This window comes from Puntigrus tetrazona, chromosome 19 (genome assembly GCF_018831695.1).
Source record: "Puntigrus tetrazona isolate hp1 chromosome 19, ASM1883169v1, whole genome shotgun sequence".
In the NCBI taxonomy this organism is placed as follows: domain Eukaryota; kingdom Metazoa; phylum Chordata; class Actinopteri; order Cypriniformes; family Cyprinidae; genus Puntigrus; species Puntigrus tetrazona.
This window is the reverse complement of record NC_056717.1, coordinates 6851259-6877261: the sequence shown is the minus strand read 5'-3', so window position 1 is coordinate 6877261 and position 26003 is coordinate 6851259. Positions and strand designations below refer to the sequence as shown.

The 26003-nt window shown below is 37.9% G+C and overlaps 2 protein-coding genes across 2 annotated transcripts; one reads left to right on the top strand and one right to left on the bottom strand.

Moving 5' to 3' along the window:
- Positions 1–255: 255 nt before the first annotated feature.
- On the bottom strand, positions 256–18193 carry nsun2 (NOP2/Sun RNA methyltransferase 2). Its single transcript, XM_043218245.1, has 19 exons — positions 17980–18193; positions 17610–17767; positions 16694–16798; positions 16479–16584; positions 16303–16374; positions 16138–16222; positions 15865–16057; positions 13728–13802; positions 11986–12116; positions 11698–11771; positions 9966–10096; positions 9694–9790; positions 8742–8950; positions 8026–8118; positions 7189–7324; positions 6473–6553; positions 4990–5128; positions 4164–4203; positions 256–1128 (listed from the first exon to the last, which is right to left on the bottom strand). Exons 1-19 carry the CDS (start codon positions 18061–18063, stop codon positions 828–830), a joined length of 2310 nt encoding a protein of 769 aa, XP_043074180.1. The 5' UTR covers positions 18064–18193; the 3' UTR covers positions 256–827.
- A 408-nt stretch (positions 18194–18601) lies between these two features.
- Positions 18602–25435, top strand: srd5a1 (steroid-5-alpha-reductase, alpha polypeptide 1 (3-oxo-5 alpha-steroid delta 4-dehydrogenase alpha 1)). The gene is made up of 6 exons (XM_043217156.1): positions 18602–19017; positions 19144–19310; positions 21725–21826; positions 22947–23097; positions 23600–23673; positions 23779–25435. The coding sequence occupies exons 1-5, from the start codon at positions 18707–18709 to the stop codon at positions 23664–23666; spliced, it is 798 nt and encodes a 265-aa protein (XP_043073091.1). The 5' UTR covers positions 18602–18706; the 3' UTR covers positions 23667–23673; positions 23779–25435.
- Positions 25436–26003: the final 568 nt, after the last annotated feature.

Genomic DNA, 26003 nt, shown 5'->3' with positions numbered 1-26003 from the left:
ACTTCACCATGACTAGGTTATAGCATATTAAAAAATGATCATGGGCTCATTATGTAGACTGGGTGACCTGTAAGTGCAAACCTCATGAGTATAAAAACTGTGATATATTGGAGTTTTTGTGCAATTTACATTTCCATTAGGTATATTTTCAATTCGCAATTTCAATATGAAGGGTAATGGAAACGCAGCTATTGTTTTGATCTACAGCATCAGTTCATTTCACTGCCGTTCACAAACCCCCTCCTGTGGCTTTAATGGGGAATATTCGCTGGATTTTATAACTTCAGACAACAGCAGTAGGCCATTCAGGTTCTTTTCAACTGCTGCTTTATGAATACAAATTCAAACCCGATATTTTTATGTACAGGCTTTTCTGTTAATACAGCACGCTAAAACGCAGTCTACAGACCACTGAAAATGGTGCCAAACTATATTAAAATATTGGTTAACGCGGTTTATTTAAAAGTATAACAACAAACAAATTGGCGTAATGCACAATGTGTAAATCATGTACAAGGGTTTTAAAAAAAAAAAAAAAAAAAAAAACGCATTAAGACTGAGCTGGTGTAAAGCCACTAATTCAAAAAGCGTAACAAATGTGGCTCCGTTAAATTTGTCCCTTGAACAACATAAAACAAACATATCCAACAGAAAATGCTTTTAATCAATATTTTAAAAAGCTCTCGTGAAATAAAAATAATTTTTTTCCCAGATCAGTTCTTCTGAGGTTACCCAACCAGGTGCTCCTGCACAAGGGGGGGAAAAAAACACATACAGAAGTCCTAGTAAGCTTTTCATTTTTCTCCTGATCTAAGCTACTTAGACGACTAACTCGTAGGCCCATCACAAGTGCTGCTAACAGGTTCCGTGCCATTAGAGTTGGACTCTGAACCATTTCGCTCCTGTTCTAAGAGATCCGGCTCTTTGCTCAGTCCCTCTGCATCTTCTGTGCTTCCTTCCTGGGTTTCTGTTGAACCGTCGTTCCTCTTTCCCTGTTTGTCACGAAAGACTTCCACCCCGACCATGCGGAGGTAATGAAGACGCTCATTACGTGGGACGAAAGCCCTGATGGAAGTCTTTCCTCTCCAACCGCACAAATCTATAGGACACTGAGGAGCGTCGAGATCCCTGGAGACATGAGAAGAAGAAAAAAAAAAAATTAAAAGTTGATGCAAGTGGGAAAAGAGCCAAAGAATGAGTGACGGAAAAAGCAACGAGAGGAGAAAGCAAGACAGAAGAAGGGAAGAGGAAAATGAGCAAATTATTGATCAGCTACAGCGTAGACGGCGCCAGGAACCGGTGTGGAGTGTGACGGGGCACTTTAAGAGCGCCTGTGATCAGGCGGATGGAAAAACAGAGTGAAAGATGATCAGGCGCGCTGTGCTGGAACGGGCCGTCATGTTTTCATGGGGAGATGGAGACGAGGATGACACCACAGCGCCACGCGCCGCTAATCACAGTGACATCAGAGCTGCTCTCGGCTCGTGTCACTCACGGTGATGAAACCGCCAAGAACAAGCGCACGCGTGTCCATATTGAAGTACGGGCTTTGCGGGGGCTCGTATTAATGAGAAAATAAACAGACATTCATAGATTCCCATGATGCTGTGAGGCTAATTTAGACATGTCATCTAGCACAAAGAGGAATGGAGCAATAATGCTGTGTGGTGAACATTTATCAAGCATACCGTTTGTTGTGAATACTGAAGAGAGCCGTTTGAGATTCAGGTTAAAATTCAGGCTTGAACTTGAACTGTGTATTGGCGTTTTTGCACGGTTAAAACAACATGCACAGTAAATATGAACGTTTTGCAAAGGGTCAATTAACTGTCAAATTAAATGTCCTCATAAAGGAAATCTAAATCTAAGTTTATCTGCTTACCCCCAGGGAATCCAAGCGCATGCATTTTAAGCGCACCTGGCCGATAGATCAACCATAATTCATCTGTCAATCAGATGCATTTTAAAATGACTTTTTTCCCCCTGTGTGTTCGCTTTGGATGTGTGAGCACACGGGCGAAGAAATTAGACTTCCTCATCTAAAATTAGACAATATGAACATTACGGAGTGCTGAAGATTTTTATGCAGTGTTAAAAAAAATTAAATAAAAATCAGAAGGCGCTATTGCACAGAAAGTCCAAAATGTATAATAATAATGTATAATAAATTATTTCTCCATGCAGAAAAACCCTAATATGGGAAAAAAAACAGCTAAAAAGGGGTCCTTTTTCAGGTAATTTTCAAGTAACTAACAGTATATGAATAATGCAGTGCTAACTGACAAAACTATTTTGATAGAAACTTTTGCCGCCTTATGCATTTGTATAAACCAATACTAAACGTGTCATTAGCAAAATACAGAAAAATATTAGTGGTTTTATAATAGACTGCCTGTATCAATCTGACACATTCACCCATTTCTTTCTAAATGCTCAGCTTAACATTACAGCCAACAAATGCATGATTTGTTTTTTTTTCCACTGATGTATTCAAAATCATATTCATTTAAATCCAGAAGCCTCACAGACTGTTGATAGTATGTTTGATTAAAAGCATCAATAGACTAATAGTGATAAGACTAGTATCACGTCTTGCTCTGCAATCCCTATATGACATCAGTCATGTTTACAACAGTTAGCTTCTGTGGTTCCATGTTGCTTCTCATCACAGTGTGACAGAATGTATTTATTTTTTTAATAAGTGTACACTGTGATACAAGCTGTGTCAATTAGCGTCGCACTGCAACTGTGTGTTTATCATCTTCCAAGTTTCGGGAGGAAAAGAAAAAAATCCTGCGTCAAAGAAGGTGGAGTTTCAGGACACACTCACAGAAGGTGTTTAGGAGCTAAAATGAACCTCCCCTGTTTTTAAAACACACACACACACACAGCTAGAGTTCAAGCATGAAGTCAGCTGATGCTGTGATTACTCTGCATGTGCTGTCAGTTGACTTTGATGTGTTTGTTGCTCACTTTTATAACATAAGAGAGAGATGAAATTGTATTGTGTGCTAAAGCTCAAGGAAAAGATCAATATTTGTTAAAGAAACATCTGGTGTAAGCACAGCCAAACATGGGCACAAAACTAGATTTTCCTAAACAAAATGGTGGGTGGTTGTGGTTTGCGTGACAAAAAGAAAGAAAACGAGAGAGAGCACACAGTTTTCATCTGGATTGACTAGTTTTCTACACAGTAAGGGCCATCAACGTGAAACATGACTGTCTGGTGGGCCAAACAATGAGCTTTCTGCTGAGAGAGACAATGAAGAGCTATTTATCTGTGAAGAGGAAGCCGGGTGCATCAGTTCGAGCCCTTTAATTATCAGACAAGGGGCGTAATGGCTACAAAGTGCTCAATCTCCATTCATTTGTCTCCTGACTGGCTGATGAATGGTAGGAGTGCCATCACAGAGCCCTCTGTGGAAGTACAACACAGCACACCTCCCCGCCAGACCTCAGCGCACACTAAGATTTCACCTGATCAAGAGCTTGCTCCACAAATACAGAAAACCAAAAACAAAGCTGCTTACTGAAATCTGATTTAGGTTCAAATTCAAGCCAGATCTACATTTAGCCTTCGCATATAAAAGAAATTCCAGAGATATTCCACATTTGCTCCGTGTATCCTTGACAACCATCTAAACAATTACATTATGCTTGCCGTTGCACCCAAACATGTGTGTTGGTTGATTCCCCATTCGATCGTTCCAAGCATGCAGAATTTAAACACCAGGGAATGCACCTATACACGTCTATGGTTGTATGTGCATGAATGGTCATGTGACATGTGTCGTGTGTGACGTAAATGCCGTTTACACTGTGTTTTAGAAACCATCTACATTGTAAAAGATAGAATGAAAACTAAAATGCAGTTTTTAAAGAAAAACACTAAGTTTGATTTACTCAATATCTGCGCACAACATTTAACTTTTCCATAATGTTGTCCAGTTAGCTTAGCAACATGCTAACATCAAACTATTGGAATTAAATACAGTTTTCATTTAGTCTAATAAGAAAGCACCCTATAAAAAGGTAATACACAACAAGGCAGTTCACTAGGCTTTGGTACAGATGAAGGGAAGAACAATGCATAAACTGGAGACTAGTGCTGAAGTTTTTCGCTCTACTGTTCAATAAACGTGTGTGAGAACATGAGCACTTACTTTGGATCTGGTAGGTATCGTAAAACAATGCTGCCCATTTCTGGAGGAAAAAAAAAAAAACAAACATTTGCTTTTCAGATCAAGACTTTGAATACATCAAAAAAAAAAAAAAATGCTAAAAGGTTCTGGTCTAAACATGCGACTGTGTCACAGGCAGTCTATTGTATCACCAAATTAATAAAAGACTAACATCTATACACAAATACATACATACATACATGCAATATATAGAGATATTTCTATGGACATAAATGTAACTAATAAAGGGCAGAGAACAGAGCCCTGTGGAACACCCTGCTCGAGCAGGACAGTGGGTGATATATAGTTATGCATGTTGATGTAGTATTGTCTGGTTTGTTAGATAGGAGGAAAAAAAAAACAGCATAATGCAGCTCCTGAGACGCCAATCTCTGAAAGGCGTAGGAGTAATAACTTCTGACAGACAGTATCAAAAGTTGAGCTGACATCAAGTAATAAGAGCATAGAATGATTGCCTGAGCCAGTGCAAGAGGTCATTAATAACCCTTACTAAAGCATTTCAGTACTGTGATGAGCAGCAAAAAAAAAAAAAAAAAACTGAAATATGTCAAACTGATTGTTGAGAGCTAGAAATGAAGTCCAGTGGCAACAATTTTAAAAAGATATATTTCTATAATGAGTTACAAAATAAAACTAAAATATAATGTGCTAACATGCATAGTGATTTCTTGAAGTTTCTTTAACTTTTTACTATTTAAACCTGCATAACTGAACCTACACATTTTAACCTGGCAAAGATTTCATGGGCTGAAAAGCCGAGCTCAGCGGGACTCTGAATGGCACTCACCAAGTTTTTTGGCCTGATTGTGAGCGTCATCTCCGAGCTTGCTGAGGAAGGGGTTCTCCTGCGTGAGGAGCACTTTCACGTCCTCCACGCTGATGTTGATGATTCGGGCTCTGATGTAGGGGCACAGCGTGTAAATACCCTAAAGACAGACAGCAGCATAGAGTCAAGGACTCAATCTTCTCTCTCTCACACACACACAAACACACATAGCCTTTACTGCTCTGAGAAAAGCATGTAACCACAGGATGATTAAGTCCAATGCAAAAATGCATTTCCCTTCGTCATTAACTCAGCAGACATGTTTTAATCCATTTCTTCATCTATGGGAAGAATAAATACACATACACACAATTCGCAAAACAGATCTTCCTCTAGTTAAAAATCAATAGACTGTAGTGGAAAATGGTAATGAAAGCTCCCTCTAGAGCAGACAGGAAGGCAAGCTGAGGTTATTAACGGCACATTGAGATTAACTTGTTTCCCGATAGACCGCTAAACCTAGTTTTTGAGCAAAAAAAAAAAAAAAAAAAACATCTGAGACAACCGAGATATCTGAGTGGTGCTTTAATTATAGACTGATTACTGCGGTACAACTTAATATCCAAAGCCTTTCTGGTTAAAATTGCGTGTGAAATCAAACCATTATATATCTTGCAGATATCCCTGGGATTAGACTGCTGCTTTTCAACTTGAAAAAGATCTTTTAATACAATTTTTAAGGCTGGGTAGACACTAGATTTTTTTTTTATCCTTTAAAATTTTCAAAATGAGAGACACCACAAACATGAGGACAAAAAAGAAAACAACATCCTAGATTTGACCGTTTTGCTCCTATAGTGTGTGGTGATGTGATTAAGACAGCACCCCACACACCAACAGGTTTTCATCCTGTCTGTGAACACGGGAAATCTCACTAAATCTCTCGAGATTTGAGACATGTTTTACAGGACACGCTGTATAAACACTGTAGATCTGATGCCACATATCGACAAGCAGTCCCCCATCTCTGCTGTCCCCGTCACTTTGTGCTGTGCCTCGACTGCGTTTGTCATTACGCTTCGATCTTCTGTCAGCTCGTCTTCTGATTGGATAAGGTTTCATTTCAGGATTTCTGATCATAAATATAAAACATGTTGACTATTAAAGATTCGCTACTGGGGCGCCTCTGATGTTCTTCACTCTTAAACACCAGACCACAGGAAAATGTGTTAAGATGATCTTCAGAACCAACAAGACATTACCTAGGATTGTTGGAAGGGGAGAAACCGGCTCAAAATCAGCCTGATTATCTTGTGGCGTGTACCCAGCCTAAGCAATGAAAACATGTCTACACAACACTCTTTATTCTCTTATTCATCCTTTTTCTAAATTATTGAGTGTCCAGTATTTATTTAGGATTTATCCATTTTGGATGCATGCGGATACACAAGTGGTTCATAATTTATTTACGCCAAACTATATTATTTATTTAACATATACCCACCTCCTGAGCCAGTCTAAAAGCACAACCAAACTGTTCTCCATCAGTATTTCTGGACCAGACCTTCACTCCCGTGTTTATAACCTGTAGAAAAACACAAAGGACTCCATGTATAACAGTGCTTCACATTTTTTTTTTTTTTTACACAGTAAGGCACCACAGGTTACTAATAGTTAATGCATTAACACTAACTACCAAACTATACATTTATAACAGTACTTTTTGTTAACATTCGTTAATATACATTTATTCTTACTTTAACATTATTATTATTTTGTTAATGTATGTTAACTAATTCAGTTAAACGGAATCTCACTGTATATACATACATACACACACACAATTTAATTATGCTATTTAATGTTTAATTAGTTATAAATAAATTACAACAAACTAAAACATTACAGCATGTGAATTGCTCAGAAGACAACTAATACAAAGGATGGGGTGTGTAAGTGTTTACAGTGTGCTTCTTTGTTGTAACGTAACTCCAGTGATGTCTGTTTACATTAGCAGCAGATGGTTGTTTCATACTTGATGAATGTGAAGGCACTAGAGCACAGATAGAGATGAGATCATAGCGAGGCTGCTGTCCCCATCTGCCTGTACGCCATCTTCAATCACTGCTAGCACTGATGAAGGGCCATCAGAGTGTGTGTGTGTGTGTGTGAGAGAGAGTGTCTCTGTGTGTGTGTCTGTGTGTGTGTGTGTGCTCTTGCCTTCATTCTTTCGCTGTTGTTGAGCAGAACATTTCTGAGCTCTTTGGACACCATGTACAGGTGCCTCTTTTTTCCTTCGTGGGTGCGAGTCAATACGTTCAGCTTGGGGAAACCTGGAGACAGGTTGTAGAAAGCTCTGCAGCAGACAAAGAAATATCACAGCATAAAATAAATGATGGTTAGACAGAAGGAAAAAAAAAAAAAAAAAAAACAGCAAAAATGCACATATGCGCACAGCGCTGAACACACAGCGACATATGGAGCAGAGGCGTTGTCTCCAACAAGTCAAAATGGCGGGTTGCCAGCTCTGTGGCACTATGCATCTGTGTGAGGACATAAATAACATTCAATACAAACAAAAGACGGAGTCACAGTGACTGAATGATAATGATCATATCATCCATTCATCTGATTGGTCACCTAGGATGTATAGTACATAAAGGATTATTTTTATTTATTTTTTAAATATACACATACAAAGATCCAGCCCACTCACAGCATGTATGCAAAAAAAAAAAAAAAAAAATATATATATATATATATATATATATATATATATATATATATATATATATATATATATATATATATATATATATATATATATATATATATATATATAAAATTCACATAGCATTTATTTATTCATCACAAACGCATACACATTCATATAGACATAAACACACACTGGTATCAGACATAAAAAAAAAAAAAAAAAAAAAAAAAAAAAAGACAGGAAAGATATGGGAGTTTGTAAAAAAAAAAAACAACAAAAAAAAAAACCCAGTATTTGTATTGAGTAGCGAGGCTTTGTAAACGGAGGGGAGAGGTACTCACTGGATGGGAGGGAAGATGGGGTCATCCTCTGTCAGAAACACAAAAGGATCCTCTTTGAAGCCAAAGAGTTTCATCTTCTTTGGAGGAGGGGGGCTGGAACAGACAGAGCGCCTCAGTAACTGAAGAAAAACTGCAGTAATACACACTGTCCAGCAGGGAGCACTGAAATCTACACCACAAGGAGCGCCTGAAAGCCAGTGGGTTTGAAATTCTCTCTTACTGAACTCTTAAGGAATACTGCACAATAGCTGCATTCATTCTCTCATGAATAACTATTAGGTCAAATACTAGATTATTCAACAATAGATAGTTTACTTATTTGTCTGTTCAGTACTTCTTAATAATACACCTGTTATTTCCTCAGTAAGGAGCTATGTAAAGATGTAGCTTTCAGGTGGAAATGTTATTTTGCAAGGAATTTAATTGTGGGCCAGTGTATAAGATGTAATAGTTAAAACAAGTAAATAATAATAAATAACACAGTTTAAGTTGTTTTATTCTCATTTTTATTATTTCACATTATCAAGAATGAGCTGATGCAAACAGGACTGTATTAGACATGATTTAATGTAAAAAAATAAAATTTTAAGCTTGTTAAATGGCTTCATTGGTGTGCCTCAAAATCCACAGAGAACAAAAGAATGAACAAACAAACAGCAGAAAGAGCACTAGGGTGACCGCTGCGCCCACATACACACCTGGCCGAAGACACTCACCCACAGACATTATCTTTCTTGACCTCTGAAGGGTCAGGGGTATCTGGGACAGACGGCTTTTCCTCTGCAGGAGTGTCTCCCTCCACTGCTTCCACAGCGGCATCAGCGGATGAGCCGTCTGCTGGCGGGACGTCAGCCGGAGACTCCCCCGTCTGCAGCTCCTCTGCAGGAGCCGTCTCACCGGAGGAGTTCACCTCCCTGTTACGAAGCTACAGACAAAGAGACAATAGCCATGCTTTTCTATCCACCTATTTTTGAGTGCAATTCTGGCATATTGCATTAAAAAAAAGAATAAATAATAATAATAATAATAATAATAATAATAATAATAATAATATGTTATATATATATGGAAACACCAAGATGCATATTAATTCTTAAAAAAAAAAAAAAAAAAAAACACCCTACATGCTCAGCTAAATAAGAAATTTTACTATGTGTCATGAATTTAATCATGATTAATTGTTTGACTGAAATTAATTATTGTGCATCAAAAAGAGACCTGTGACTGCGATGGAACAGCAAAACTGGACGAACCAATAGACTGATCTCTTACACGGCATGTAAAATGCTAGTTTGTGTCAGTCTAAAATACTTAAGCAAAGTCTCGTCAAAGTGCTATAATTAACTCCCAAAATAACATGACCAGAGCACTCTGAAGCTCATAGTTTATTTTATATATATATATATATATTTTTTTTTTTTTTTAATAGCCTACAGTGCCTTTTATTGCAGCAAATACATTTTTCTTTGTGATAGCTAATCGAATGTTTAACATGATATTACATTTTTGCGAATTAGTTTAAATCTTAACTTTGGATGGAAGCATAGCTGCAAGTACACACGCCAGCAAAAAGGGTGGATTGATTCAACAAAACAGACGTGTTAGTTAAAACGACAAAAATACACTATAAATGTACTCCCGTGTAACTATACTTTGTGTTTGTAGTACCTTTGGGAAACGGCGGTTCCATGGCATGGGTGCCTTCTTCACCAACACAGCGACAAAAAAGCCACCGGTGTTCTGGTGATGGGGCAGTATTCTCATACTGAAAACAAGCCGAAACGTATCATAATGACCAGAGATGAAAGAGAAAATGAGCTGTATTGCTTCACTTTTACTGCGGTTGTACACTACCCTCTGGAGGACAGCTCTGGAACAACAAGCGTGTGCAGAAACGCTCTGAAGCCGTACAGACGGGTATATACTGTACATACACTCACCATCTCTCCAGCTTCATATTGGCCAGCTTGTCTGGGTCTGTTGGTGGAAACATGGTGGGTCTGATCTGAGTGTGTCGATTCGTTGGCACTTCTGACCAGTCAGAGAACCACTGACCCTCTTTGGTCATCACCTTTAAAAGAGCACAGAGCTAGATTACACTACCTTTTTGTTAAGAAATTGATACCTGAACAACACTGATGAAAAAAAGTCACAGAAAGCTGTTTGCAATTCAGCCATCCGTCATATGAATTTTTTTGTCACCGCCTATTTGTCATCTATTAAATTATTATACAAGGACATGATCCGCACTCAGAAAATAGCATTTTTTTATATATTAAATCACATATAGGAAAATACAGAAATGTTTTGGTTCAAGGCCTTCTCGTGTGTGAAGCCGCAGGCACGGAGCCGAAACGTTTGCGTTTTGTCCTTTTGGCAATTAATGTAAAATAAACGCTGAAGATCTGTTTTGTGAGTGTGGATCATGGTCTTATTTACTAAGTAAAGATGTTTAAAATGTTACAATAGATTGCCATTTCAAATAAGAGTTTCCACAAAAACAGTACAAAAAGCAGCACAATTGTTTTCAACATGAAAATAAGACTTTTTTTTCTTAAATATACCAGTCAAACAATTTTTAATCCGTAGGATTAGTTAGATTTGTAAAAGAGGTTTCTAATGTTAAATCAAAAGACGCACGTATTTGATCAAAAATGCAGAAAAGTAATATTGGGAAATATTCTTACCATTTCAAATAATGGGTTTCTGTTGTAATATACTTTAAAATATAACTTATTTCTGTGATACAAAACTGAATTTCCATCAGTCGTTACTCCAGTCTAAAGTGTCACATGATCTTTCAGAAATTATTCTAATATACTGATTTAATATAAGAATTCCCCATTTTGGCAAAGGGTTAAAAGGGAGAAAGTTCAAGTAAACATGATAACTGTTCTGTGTTTGGCTGCACTGACGAACGCCTCAGAGGAGACTTGTAACTTGTGTGTGTTTTTAACATAGACGTGTGTATCGTGTATTAAAGCACAATAACACATGAAAGAACTTAGCATTCAGAAAACTATACCCGTAGTTTTAACTAATATAGTTTAAAACATGTTTTCAGCAGGATAGACGTGATAATCAAAACCAAACAGATGATTTTTAAGAGCATCTGAGGTATGAGCTTAAAAGCACAGCCCTATTCTAGAAAGAGAGGCGAGGATCAGCAGCTCATTTGCATTTAAAGAGACATGCACAAAAACAGCACGTTTCTGCTTTCCACTCAGGCATTTTCAAATGATTATAATATTATTAATTATATTATAATAATAAATTATCTGTGGGTAGTTTTTGAGCTGACACATTTTAGGGACACCTGAGATTTATTCAAAACTAGCCTCCGAGCTGCCAACCACACATCACTTTCACTCTGCATCACTGTCTGGACTTTATATGATGAAATCAGATTACAAGATCTGATTACTTTCAATTTGGTTAGGATGACTATCATGAGTGTAGGCATGTCATTTTAATAATGTTACCAAGATATCTTGGATTATCAGAAGAGCTTTACTGTGGGAGTTGCTCCAGTGAGGACTTCTGTTACCTGTAGCATAATGTCCGCGCCGCAGATAATGAAGAGAAATGACCACGCTAACGCAAAAGAAATAAACCAGGGCAAACTCACAGGAAGAAATTGATGTCAGAGATGGGAGGCTAATGCTTCATTACCTTCCAAGATGTAATTCCAGGCATATATTTGAGTCCCGGGAGATCTGCAGAGGCATCTGCTAACTCTAAAGCACCTGAGAAACAAACAAGAGTGAAGAAACCACCACCACGGGAGAGCGAGATCAGAAAAAGCAGGAGGTGAAGGAAAGATGATGATGTGATAAATTCAAATAAGAAAAAGTCCCAAAATAAAGCTTGATTTACTTTATGCATGATGTATTTCTCTCTTTGAAAGGAATGGGGCAGAATTGTTTTCATTAGCCAGAGGAAAGAGGACAGCAGACATACCTTCACTCTTCTCCAGCAGGGCAGTGATGACGGCTTCATCCTCGATGGGGTTCAGAGAGCAGGTGGAGTACACCATCCTGCCTCCTACCGCCAGCTGCTCCACACCTCGCACGGCGATCCTGATCTGCAGCCTGACAGACAGCGAGAGGAATTGAGAAGACACACACACACACCTCCCAAGCAGACGCAACATCTCTTATTAACAAGGTACAGAAAACACTCCTCCAGCAAACACATCACTGCTAATTCACTGCGCTTAAGCTCCAGACTCAACCATCATCATTTATCAATACTTTTGGGTTTATCTGAGAGCATGAAGACACTGGAACGTGTTCAGAATGGGGTAATGCTAACTGAACAGTATACTCTTTAGTACAAAACTACCATACATTTTTGACTTTAATACATGTGTACACAAGAAAAAAAAACTCAGTTTATCTGATCTAATAAATAATCTACATGTGTGTGTGAAATTAATATTTATATGCAGGAATGCATTAAAACTGACAGTAAAGACAAGCATTTCTTGAGCGTCAAATCAACATCAGATCATGTGACACTGAAGACAGGAGTAATGATGCTGTAAATTCAGCTTTGACATTAGATTATGTTATACATGCATAATTAATATTTTTATAAGATACACTACACTACATACCAGAAGAACGGATTTAGGCAAATCCAGGTATTCCGTGCATTCAGAACGTTTGCATACTGTTCCAGGGTTTTAAAGCTCAAATTTAAGATATTAAGACCTTTTTAAGACCTGCACAAATAAAATTAAAACCGTATGAGTGTGGTAGGGCAAAAGTGGGGTAGGGTGCGAAAGTGACCAAAAAATATCTACATTTAGTTGACAATTATCCTCTAAAGTTCAGCCAGCACTGTCCACTGAACATAAACAACGCTGATCACATGGTTTACGTTCTGGGGTACTCTCTAAAATGGCGGTAACTGGGGGAGAATAATTGCTGTTATTATCTTTGTGCACAAAAGGTACTCTGAGCTGTCACATGCACCATTTTATTGACGTCTTTGCTTCGTATCTGTGGGTCAGAGAGATCTCAGATTCCATCAAATCATCACAATTTGTGCTCTTAAGAAGAATGAAGGTCATACAGATTTCTTAATGATCAGATTAAATTAGATAACTGAATTTTCACTTTTGGATGAACTAACCCAAATCTTGACTTCACCTAATGTGCCCTAATCTCTCAGCTCACATATAAAGCTCTGCGTGTTTGCAGGGTAAAAGCACTGGGCAATTTTTGCATTTTTCTGAACTCTACCACTTTTATTGAAAATGCACATTCTCTGCCAGCAGGTGGAACCTTTAGTAGAAATATAACCGTTTCTACTTGTAGAACACAAAGTAGCACAGCACCAGACTTTAAACATGCAGCGCTCATGTTTACTTCATGAAATCACAACTTTTTGATGTTTCGTCACCACATTCAGCCATATTGCAATTCTAATCTTCCCATTCACAAATTTAAAAATGTGCATATGCATCAGCTCTCCATTGAGAAATGTACATGGTGAAATATGAAAAAACAGCTGCGTTATTCTTTAATACCTCTTGAAATCCTACTTAACACTTTCGTCTACAATTTAAGACTTTAATATATTTGATGGCACTAAATTAAAGACATTTATGACCCTGTGGAAACCCTGCGTTCACAGCACACGCATAAAGTGAACACGACTCTGAACACGGGCCGAATGAACAGGACTAGTCTTACCCGTGGAGCTGGAGGCTGTTGCTGGTTGTCCATTTTTTCCACACATCAATGTTTTTCCTCATCGTTCCATCTCCACTGTGAAGAAAAAGGTAATGATTTTATTGTTTGCTCTTCAGTTGCAATGCAATGCAAATTTTACAGCATTCTTATTACATTCAAACGCAGGGAATGTGATCTGGATCAAAAACATTTGTTGTTACGCTGGTTCAAAGCGTCTTCGCGTCACCACAGCAATCACCAAGTTAAGTGCTCTAAATTAATATGCATTTACATTATCTGTGGAAGGTTTAAGACCACACAAATGTTCGACCAATTAGATTATTCCTTCTGAAAATGATGATGGGCTGTGCTGCCTGCTGGTCAACATGTATTTGCACACCTCTTAGCTCCCCGTTGTTAAGCTACTTGAAAAAGAGTACCTTTAAAAGAGTTTCCTGTGGCCTTGTGCTATTTTTAAAAGAAAATCAATTACATCAGTGTTTGGTTAACAAGGCAGCAAATTTTGCATCAAATAAAAGTGCTATTCAGGAACGAACTCAAAGTTAGGAAACTGCAATCCTCCACAGGCAAAAAGGCAAGCCATAATTACATCTTTAAAGTTGACTTCAAATCATTTCATCGACGGAGAGAAATGTTTAGGCAGCAAAACCAGGCTGACCGCACTGAGTGTGTGTGTAAGATGTTTGGCCTGCTGGTACGGAGCAGACGGTGTTGTGCTTGGCACCTGATTCTGCAGCAGGCCAAGTATAGACTCCACCGGCTATAAACCCTGCTATATGATGTTACACGCTGGGAAGAGATTCACCGCTCCACTGAAAACACAGATCTCTGGCATGTGCTCGCGTGCATCTGTAATTGTGGTCCCTGCTTACTCTGTGGTCAATCAACAAACAATTCATATCTGTGTACAAGAAAGCAGCTTCCTGCTGTTTGACAACAAACACAATGGCTCTCACCAAGTCAAACAGAAGAATATGCATCTGCAGTTTGAATGGTTTTTAATGATCCACATTAAAAGTACCTATACCCATCTCTTTTCAGCTCATTTTGGCTTATAACCACTTAGAAGAGACCAGCGGATGACATTTTAAGCAACCAATAATCACAAACCAGACTGTAAGGTTGTAGCTTCTGGGAAGTTTGAGGGAAGATCAACACAGAATTTTAGTTTTTCCCCCCTCAAACATTTGGCAGGTAGCAAGACTTTACAGATGCAAGACAACCAAACCCATTTCATGTATACTAAAACCAGTTCCAGCTTTATTCTTAAAAGGTTTGAAGCAGACATATTTTTCTGTATGGCATCTATGGCTCAAAACATCACCTCAAGATCACAGGGTTTGTGTAATATACTTAAATATTATATAAATATTAATAAAATATTATTAATATATCATTACAGTATTTGAATAGACTTTTGTTGTTATATTCAGTTGTAATAATTTTCATTTAAACAAAATTTTGTATGTGCTTTTTATTTAGTTATTAACATTATTTAGCTTTACTTTAATATTTTTATTTAGTTTATTTTTTTATTTTAAAATTGTACTTTAATCAATTATTAAACAATCGTTTGTGATATTTGCTTGCTGGTTCTCTATCTTGTAGGTGTTTCACTTTAATTTGTCATTATCTTGCGTTGGTAATGAGCCTCCACAAGCTTTCATGAATCGGGTTGCCAGATGTCAAGAGCTTAAATCCCCCAGTCAGTGCTTTTTTAAATGAACATCTTCCGCTCTGTGGTTTACTTAAACTTCCCAACCTGACAACCCCACTCACAGATACACACACACACCCTACATTATTGAAAAAATTAAAAATAGTGCTCATGAGCTGAAAGCACTGGCAAACATTTCAAATATAGCATTTTCCATTCTGGTCCAATCATACAGCAAGTCTGCTTCCTTTCGGTCTGCTTTTTGCAGAGACTAAATCCGCTAGCAAACCATGCAAGTTGTCGTTTTCTTGATTTGTGCAAAATTATCATGATTAACAACGCAACCATGATCATGCAGCCCTAATTACTCATTTCAGCTAAGCAAAGCAATGTTCCACATTTAGTATTTTGATTGAAAAAAAACTAGCTTTTCCATGGAAGTCAATAAAACCAACTCCGGGTCCAAGCAGAGAGCCTCACCTGCAGGGTACATCACACAGGATCCGGTCATAAAACAGGACATCTTTCTTCCCGTCCCGGTCAAAGTGCAGACGTGGGATGCTGGAGGCATCATGGTTGACCACCATAATACACGGACTGTTCAATCTCTTGGCCTGGTGGACCAGCAGGTAGCAGCGCTTGTTATCCACATCATTGGCAATTACAAAGCCCTCTGAAGACGCAGAAGAGATGGACAACTATGAGACGTGATCATCTTAAATTAAAACCAATAACTAACAAGCAATGGTTTACCGGGAAAGGGCACGTCCATGTCAGAGTGAAGCATCTCTATTAGTTGAGCAGTCTTCGACCCCGGAGCTGCACACATGTCCAGAATCTAGTCAGAAAGATGATGGAGATCAGACCTCACGTTTCTCCAAGAGCAAAAAACACAACACAGAAAACATTTAGATGTACCTTATGCTGAGGCTCGATTTTCAGTAGAAGAGGAGGAATCATGCTGACCGCTTCCTGTCTGCTAATATTCCCCTGATTAAGGAAATAGGATTAAAATTATATTTGCATTCATAAAAAAAACCCTACTTTGACACACAATGAAGTAGCACAGCACAACGAACTGATTTTTATTTTACCGATTCTGTTTCGCTGACCAAGAACTGGTGGAATTTTTCCAGGAGTGGAGATTTGCGCAGAATCTTTCTGCTCAGGTTAGTGTGCCACGCCAGCTCATCGGGATACCTGCCACAGCATGGTGAAACGCATGACGGTGTACAGATTGCCAAAGACGTTCGTTTCAATTTAAACGTACAACACTGTAGATAGGCTGCAGATAGTCTATTCATCTTACCAACTTAAGGGCTGAGGAGCCTCAATCTTCTGCCCATCCACCTCAAGATCTTGAACCTCTTTGAAGTATTTCTCTTTTAGAGTATGAAGGATTTCTTTGGCATGACTGATTAAAGGGGATGGATAAATAAGGATAAATAACTCTGAAACTTTGCATTTACAAATATTGCATTGCATTGTGAAATAAAGTGCCATTTTTTAATATTTGTTCCTACTGTTCTTCAGCTGTGACACACACATATACATGCACACATAAATAAATATGCATGAACTCCACACACACACACACACACACACACACACACACACACACACACACACATTATGTTTCTGACTACACACACACACACGCATTAGAGGCGTTTAATCATTTGACGGCACTAAAAATAGTAGGGGAGCACCGATATATAACGTCATACCAAATACGTACCTCTAAAGTGAAAGTTAAAATGTCAGTTGTGTCAAATGGAGTAATAGTGCATCAAATACAGTAAACCAAGTCAGAAATTTTAGCTTCCATGCTTGTTAATTATTATTAATAAACTTATGTAATAAAGCTTTGTAGTCAGATGGAGTGCACACGTAAAAAAAACTAAAATAATCATGTAAATGCATGATTATTTTTGTTTTATTTGGATCATATAAATAAACTGTATTTTGGTCATGTCTTATAATAATTAAAGCTTTAAAATAAAAAAAAACTTAAGCACCAAGAGAGTATTATAAGATCAGAATCACATCTAAAATTACAACGTCTTCTTAACTATCCATGAAAGAAGCGTGGCTGAGGGTCAGTATTCAATTATTCTGAGAGCGGTAAATTAAATTTAACTAGTATTTTTAACCATTAAGTCCTAATTCAACCGTGGCAGTCACATTCAAGTACCCCTTCAGACCTGCAGAAAACATCAGCTCACCTCTTGTATCCAGTGATACGTATGGTAGCAGGCAGTGGCTCCCTCATGGCCTCCATGAACTCCTCAAACTCTCCCTGTGGAACAATCTTCAGCTCCTTGTAGTAATGCTCAAAGAGTTGGTTTTCCTTGATGATCTCAGAGTATCCAGCTCCCCAGCCCTGCCAAAGAAACCCACGTGAGTCTCTATTACTTCCGACATACATGGCATTTACCATGAGATTACACTGAAAGATGTTTTATATTACACATTCACGACGCTATAACACATACATACATGCATGCATACATACATACATACATACATACATACATATGTATGCATGTAGAAATAATCGGCAGCGTTAGAAGCTAGAGCGGTTAGCAAACTCACAGCATCATCTCTGCTTCTTTTCGCCTCTGGTCTCCCGTCTCTGTTCTGCTGGGGTCTTTGTCTGTTTCTGTTTCTCCTGCCCATGTCGGACACGCATATAACTTTGGATATAAACCTGCGACGCGTTTTCACTTACTGTCTGAAGAACCGCACTCGGCTCCGGCTGTACTCACGTGTTAGTGACGCAAACTAAACAAGCGCACGTTCGACTGAAAGACCCATCCCTTGGTGCCCGCATTATTGCCTGACTTATATGCCTAAGCTTTTCTTTTCTACGTTTAAAATTCACTAAAATTCACGTTCTAAAAAAATCACTGTCAGAAGAATAAAACACAACTTACCATGGTGAAACTATGAAAAATTAAAAAGGTTTAAATTATATGAAATATAAGTCAGTTTTTGCATTTTAATATTTAATTCTGCATTTGACTAAATTAAAAAAAAAAGGAAAGCAGCTGTAAAAGATAAATGAACAATAAAATATATCTCTTTTATAGTTACTAATATAAATCGGTTATGATTTATATTAGTAACTATAGTTTATATTAGCAGTATGTTTTATTAAGACGCGTTTTCACACATGCCCCGCCCACCGCCTTTCTTGATTGGTTAAACCCTATTTGTGATGGTCGGGTCTTCCAGGTCTCTCCATGGTGTCAGTTTGTTTTGTGCACGCGTTACAAAACATCACCTGAACCCTTCTTCCACTTAAGCGGCTATAGCAATTATGGACGCTGTTCTAGGGACGTTATTCTCCTCGGAGGAGCAAGAAGTGTACGTTTTGGATTGTTTATCGTACTTGATGATGGTTATGGCATTCATAACTTTCGTGACTTTGCTCTTTGAGCACGTGCCCTATGGCAGATATGCATCCAGCAGGTATGGGTTCCCCGTGAATGTTAAATTCGCCTGGTTCGTTCAAGAGCTGCCGGCTTTGGTGGTGCCTTTGAGTTTGGTCCTCTGGGGTCCATGTGCAAAGATAATGCACCTGCCCAACCAGCTACTTCTACTCATGTTCGTTTTCCATTATTTGCAAAGGTATGTTTTTTTTCCCCCCTGTAACATAAAAAACAACTATGCATGTCTAGTCATGCTTGAGTAAACAACCTCATTTTGCCATGAAAGTGTTTATTTTATACTATTTTATGCATATATTTCTATTAGGTCCCTCATCTACCCGGTTTTTATTCGAGGAGGGAAATCCACACCATTCATCTCATTTGTCTTGGCCTTCGTCTTCTGCATTTATAATGGGTACCTGCAGGCAAGATACCTGAGTCATTATGCAGATTACCCACCTGGCTGGGCTACACATCCCTGTTTCATCATAGGTAGGTGCTAGTGAGTAAATACTCAGTGCATAAGTGTCATATCTATCATTTTGCTTATCCTCTATACCAGTGGTTTTCGGTCCTATTCCTCGGGGGCTCGCTGCTCCGCACATTGGCACATCTCCCTTGACCGACACGTTCAATTAAGTTCATAGAGCTCTTTCCTAACGATCTGAATCAGGTGAGTAGATTAGAGAGATATGCCAAATGTGCAGAGCTGTGGGTCCTCTGGAATAGGTTTGAAAGCCAATGCTCTATACTATAGCATATAGTGTTTGTTTCTAATATATACGGTTTAAGATCTGATGCTGGAATAGTGCACCATCGGCATATGACAGAACGCAATGCATTCCCTCTACAGGTGCATCTCAGTAAATTTGAATGTCATGGGAAAAGTTGAGCAGTTCAACTGAAATTGTGAAACTTGTGTAGTAAATAATTTCAGGGCACACAGACTGAAGTACTTTAAGTCTTTTGGTTCTTTTAATTTTAATGATTTAAGCTTGCATTTAACAAAAACCCACCAATTCACAATCTCAAAAAAATGTGAATATGGTGACATGCCAATCAGCTGATCAACTCAAAACACCGGCAAAGGTGTTCTGGTCCTTCAAAATGGCCTCTCGGTTTACTAGGCGAAACGATCGTGGGACAGTTGTCCAGAAGACAATCACGGACACCCTTCAAGGAGGGTAAGACACAGACATTGCCAGAGAAGCTGGCTGTTCACAGAGTGCTGTATCCAAGCAGGTTAACAGGAAGTTGAGTGGAAGAAAAAAGTGCGTAACCAGCAGAGAACCACAGCCTTGTGAGGATTATCAAGCAAAATTGATTTCAAGAATTTGAGTGACCTTCATAAGGAACGGACTGAGGTTGGGGTCAAGGCATCAAGAGTCACCAGGAATTTGGCTACAGTTGTCATTTTCTCTTGTTAAGCCACCCTTGAGTCATAGACAACGTCAGAGGTGTCTTACTTGGGTTAAGGAGAAGAAGAACTGGACTTTTGCCCAGTGGTCCATAGTCCTCTTTTCAGACGAGAGCAGGTTTTGTGTTTCGTTTGGAAACCAAGGTCCTAGAGTCTGGAGGAAGAGTGGAGAAGCTCAGAGCCCAAGTTGCTTGAAGTCCAGTGTTAAGTTTAAACCGTTTGTGACGATTCAGGGTGCAGTGTCGTCTGCTAGTGTTGGTCCATTGTTTTTTTTTTAAATCAACGTGACTGCACCTGTTTAGCAAGAAATTTCTGCGGATCAGCATTTTGAAGATGCTGATTTCATTTTCCAGCAGGATTTGGCACCTGCCCACACCGCCAGAAGTGTTGTGCTTGACTTGCTCAGAATCCATGAGGTGTTGTGAATAGAAAAAATGAGAAACAAGAGACCAAAAAATGCAGACAAGCCGAAGGCCACTGTCAAAGAAACTAGGGTTTTCATACCACCTCAGCAGTGCCACAAACTGATGACCTCCATGTCACACCGAACTGAGGCAGTAATTAAAGCAGAAGGAGCCGATACCAAGTATTGAGAATGTGTACAGAAAATAAACATACTTTCCAGAAGGCCAACAACCAAACTTTTTTTTTAATTAAAGCAGAAGGGTCTTATGTAAAATCATCACAAATAAAAGAAGGCCAACAATTCGTTTGATTTATTTAATACACAAGTTTCACAATTTGAGTTGAGTTACTGAAATAAATGAACTTTCCACGACATTCTAATGTATTGAGATGCAGTTACTTGTCAGGGTCCTTGCTCTTCTCACATTGCAGCAGATCACCTGACTGGTTACTGTAAGATTGACCCCTGCAGGGAGTAACTATTGGTAATCTCACTGAACTCTCGTTGACCTGTCATGGTTGACTGATCATTCGCTAGCTGCCATTCCCAGTATCCATCTGTGTTCCCTAGAGGCCTTTGCATCAATCATTTGGTAGAGTATGCATTGGATTCTATGTTTGTTTGTTTGTTTTTATAAATAATTACTTTAATTCAGCAAGGAACCATTATGGCAGTTCATTTTCAACATTATGAACATTTTATTTGTATTTTTTTTTTTAAATGCTGTTTTTGTGAAATTTCTTTTAAAATATATTTTAAAAACCATGGCTTTGAAAATAATATGAATCAGAATAACTGTTTTCAATGCTGATGATGATGATGATGATGATGATAATAATAATAATAATAATAAGCCAATCAAAATATTAGAATGATTTCTGAAGGATCATGTGACTCTGAAGAGTAATCATGCTGAAATCATGAATTAATTACATTTTAAAATAGATTAAAATAGGAAGCGTTCATTATTTCTATATATTTGAAAACAATATTTTGCCATGGTGAGCATAGGAGCTTTTTTGTTTTTACATTGTTAATAATTAATTAATAATATATGTATTTTTTAATTGTACTGTTTTTCAGGGTCTTGCATTTGGTTGCTGGGATGCATCATTAATATTCATTCTGACCATATTCTCAGGAACCTCCGTAAGCCTGGAGAGACGGGCTATAAGATACCTAGAGGTAAGACAGCACGGTTTATGAGTTGGAAATGTGTTCGAGTGGGAGGTGTGGTCTAAAATTGTGCACTGAAATGAACTAAACTGTTAATGCGCAGCATATTTTACATAAACAGGCTTTTAATTTGACCACAGTAAGATATGAATATTCTAAATGTAAAAACAGCTCAGTGGTGTCGGCTCAGTCGGGCGGTCGGTGCTAAGGAATCCTCTTTTTCAGCGCTGGAGTGTTAATGCAATGCCAAAAAAAAAATCAGTTTTCCCTTTGAATCTGGCTTTGGCTCTGAAAGGAAAATAAAAATAGATGCCCTTTCTGTTTGTGACTCAGTGCCTTAGCAAGTTGTCAGGACCACCGTGCTCCAGAGATCCTAATAGTCTGTGACGTTCATTCGGTCTCTTTTCCCATACAGTGAGTGTCCATGAAAGATGCGAATGCAATCATCATTTTCTTTTTTTAAGGATAGTCGTTTCAAAGCTGCCATCGCAGCTTTACAGGGTAATTCAAAAATTGTAAAACAAATGAAATTGCAAAAAAAATAAATAAATCACGATATGTATAATAACGTGAGTCTGCTGATTGCATTATTTAGCCAAAATAAATGGATTTAAATTAGTGCTGTCAAACGATTAATTGCATCAAAAATAAGTTTTTGCTTACACTAAATGTGTGTATTGTGTATATTTCTTATGTTTATATAAATACATGCACCTACAGCATATATTTTGCAAATATTTACATGCATATATTTATAGCACAGGTATAATGTATAACCGTTACATTTTTCTTACATATGCACAGTACAAACACATATTATGTAAACAAAAACTTTTATTTTGGATGTGATTAATCGTTTGACAGCACTCATTTAAAATGAATCCAGTTTGTTTAAATCCAAAGGCTTGTTCTTTTTTATTTGATGTATAAGTGATTACTGACACGACGAGTCAGGCATGCATTTTTCTGACACATTAAAAAAGAAATGTGCTGGTCAGATGGTTTCACACTTAATGAGACTCATGTGATGCAATGAAAGCTTGAAATAGTTTATTTTTTCTTTGGAAACAGATTGTTTGTGAGGTGTCTTCTGATCGAATGTCTCCACATAACTATTCTGTGTTGGTAGGGGGCATGTTTGAGTACGTCTCGGGAGCAAACTTCTTTGGGGAGATTGTGGAATGGACTGGGTTTGCTCTGGCCGGTCACTCGGTCCATAGTGCAGCTTTTGCTCTCTTCACTCTCATTGTGCTGTCCAGCAGAGGAATGGCCCACCACAAGTAAGACATTACTGTATGAAACGGTGCATTCTTGCCCAATGTGACTGCAATCATCCAAAAAACACGAATAAGTGGAAAAAGAATATGAAGCCTGATTTAGGCTGATTTGCATTCTGACATTTACGTTTTTCCCACAAATATTTAACATTACTTTTTTAACATATATTTAACATTATAACATAACATAAACATTATATAGACAAAAAGCAGGAACTAATCAAAATGTAAAAAAAACCCATAACAGTTAAAAAAATTAAATAAATATATTTATATTTATTATTATTATTATTATTATTATTATTATTATTATATAATATAATTTTAAATTACTTTTTATTTGAGGAAAGGAAACTATTACTAATTTTTTGGAAATATTTCAGTGTTTTTTTTTAAGTGCAGTGTGATTCAGACATGCTCTAGACGATTCACCCGTACACATTTCTTGCTGTATGATGATAGAAGTAACGGAGATTCTTTGGTAATGTGTTGTTTTATGTTCCAGGTGGTATCTCGCAAAGTTTGAAGACTATCCTAAATCAAGAAAAGCTTTAATACCGTTTGTGCTCTGATTCTGTGGTAAGCCCCCACTTCCACCGAAACAGTATGATCATTTGTTGCTTATTACGAATGCACGGCAAATATTTTTTTATTAACCCTTAATCTTTTTTACGGTTTTCAAAGGGAAGTGCTATCATGATTTACCGAGACTGGGAAGAGATGCGTCAAGCATTACACAATGACAATTACTCACTTCTACAAGACGGATCACTTATTTATATTACATGGCAACGCACACGTTTATAAAGTGCAAAATCAGTGTTCCTTTAAGAGATCATACAGCGTCTCAGACGAGATGAGATGCACATGGCAGGCAGCTGCTGTCCTAATCCAGACGTTCCCTATTAACCACCTCTTCTTCAAGACAGTAACAAATATGTCAGCAAAATATGGACTTTCTGATCGTGATGGATACAAGGCTGTCCAAGCTCAGAAATGTGAGGAAACGCCTGATTTATCTGCTCAAGAGAGATGCACTGCAACCGTACCATTAATCGGACGCTGTTTCACTGCGATCCGTACGGATTTTACGAGTTGGCTAATTCACACGACCTCACTCGTACCATTTGACCGACGAAGAGGTTTAGAGGCGGGGTTAGGTTTAGGGCATCCGTACCAATTCTTATAATTGCGTGAGATATGATACATCACGAATAAGGTCGTACGAATTAGCCGCTATTCGTAAAATAAGCAGGAATTGCGACGAGACTGGGCTTGATTAATCCCGTTATACACGCATCTAATCTAAACTACATCTAACGGCTCTTCGTGGTGATTTTTGTGGCAGTTCGGACTGAGCACTTCTAAACAGACTTCCTGTCTTATGAAAAGCTACGCTGTACGCGAGTGTTAAAATCTCTTTAACTGTTTTACGAAAAGAGATTTTCGAATTAAAATGTGCATGTTTACTGATTAATGTGTCGCTCTTAAACCTACTGAACGGTCCACTTTTTGGGGGTTAAAGAAATTGGATGAATCTCAACAGGGCCAGACCCGTGAATAGACTTATTATTGAACGTCGTCGTTTGTCTTTACCATAAAGCCTCCGATCGATTCGGTCTTAAACTAAACGCAGCTTCTGCCAAACACTTTCCCCCCCAGACGTTTACCAAGATCTTCTCAACAGATGGCAGGGGTGATGTGCAAGATACAGGCTCGGTACGCGAAGCTGTCAAAATGAAGTATTAAAATCAATAACCAGAAGTATCCCAAGAGCGAGTGCCGCTCTCAAGGAAAATAAGTGCATGCCTTGCCTTAAAAGGACAGATAGGGTTATTTTTTTATGTAACATTTGTTTTGTTGCGCTTTGAAAGATACACACCGAATGAAGAAATCACGCTAGTATTACCGTGATATTTCACGCAACAACATCGTGTCGCAAATTCAGCTCGGTCCAAATGGCTACAGCTGTCGTTGTGTGTGTGTGTGTGTGTATAAGTGATGCTTGTAACGTCATGGTTTGCCGTGGCTGACATGCTTTGGCGTGCAGCAGGTGGGCTCTCGTAATCCCTTCAGGTGTAATGCGTGAAGTATGGAGAGAGTTGTGTGTCGTGAGTCAGTGCTGTCGGCAGCCAGAGTGCTTGAGCTCATCAACGCCGGCTTGTGGAAGGTCGTAACTGCTTAGAAACGCCCCGCTGCGAAGAAAGTATTTTATACAGTCGTGAAACAGTATTTTATCCATCTTTTTTTAATCATACGCCCCTGAAGATATACGCTGTAGGTCAAATAAATATGACTTTATGAAAACATAAAAGACATTTCAAAAACATTAAAAAAATTTGATTAAATAGTTAAAAAAAAAAAAAAAAAAAAAAAAAAAATATATATATATATATATATATATATATATATATATATATATATATATATATATATATATATATATATATATATATATATAAAATATTCAGTGTTTTCTACAAATTATTTTAATATTTATGTGATGAAAAGCTGAATTTGAGCATTGTTTTCTTCATGTTAATGACCTTTCAGAAAATATAATAGGCTGAACTGATATGTTTAAAAAACACTACTTACTATCAGCGTGCTGCGTAATATTTTATTTTCCTTTTTTATGAAAACTGTGACAGACCACCATTCAAAGGTTTGGTGTAACTGCAGTTCAGATGAAATCATTTTATTAAGCAGTGATGCATTGAGTAACAGCAGACATTTAAGATATTAGTAAGCAAATAAATAAGAATTCCTCAAAAAAATGTACCATGGTTTCCAAAACAATATTAAGTAGCACATCTGTTTCCAACATTGAAAATAATAAGAAATGCAGCAGAATCAGCATATTATAACGATTTCTATATATATTATAATGTGATCCTGAAGACTGCAGT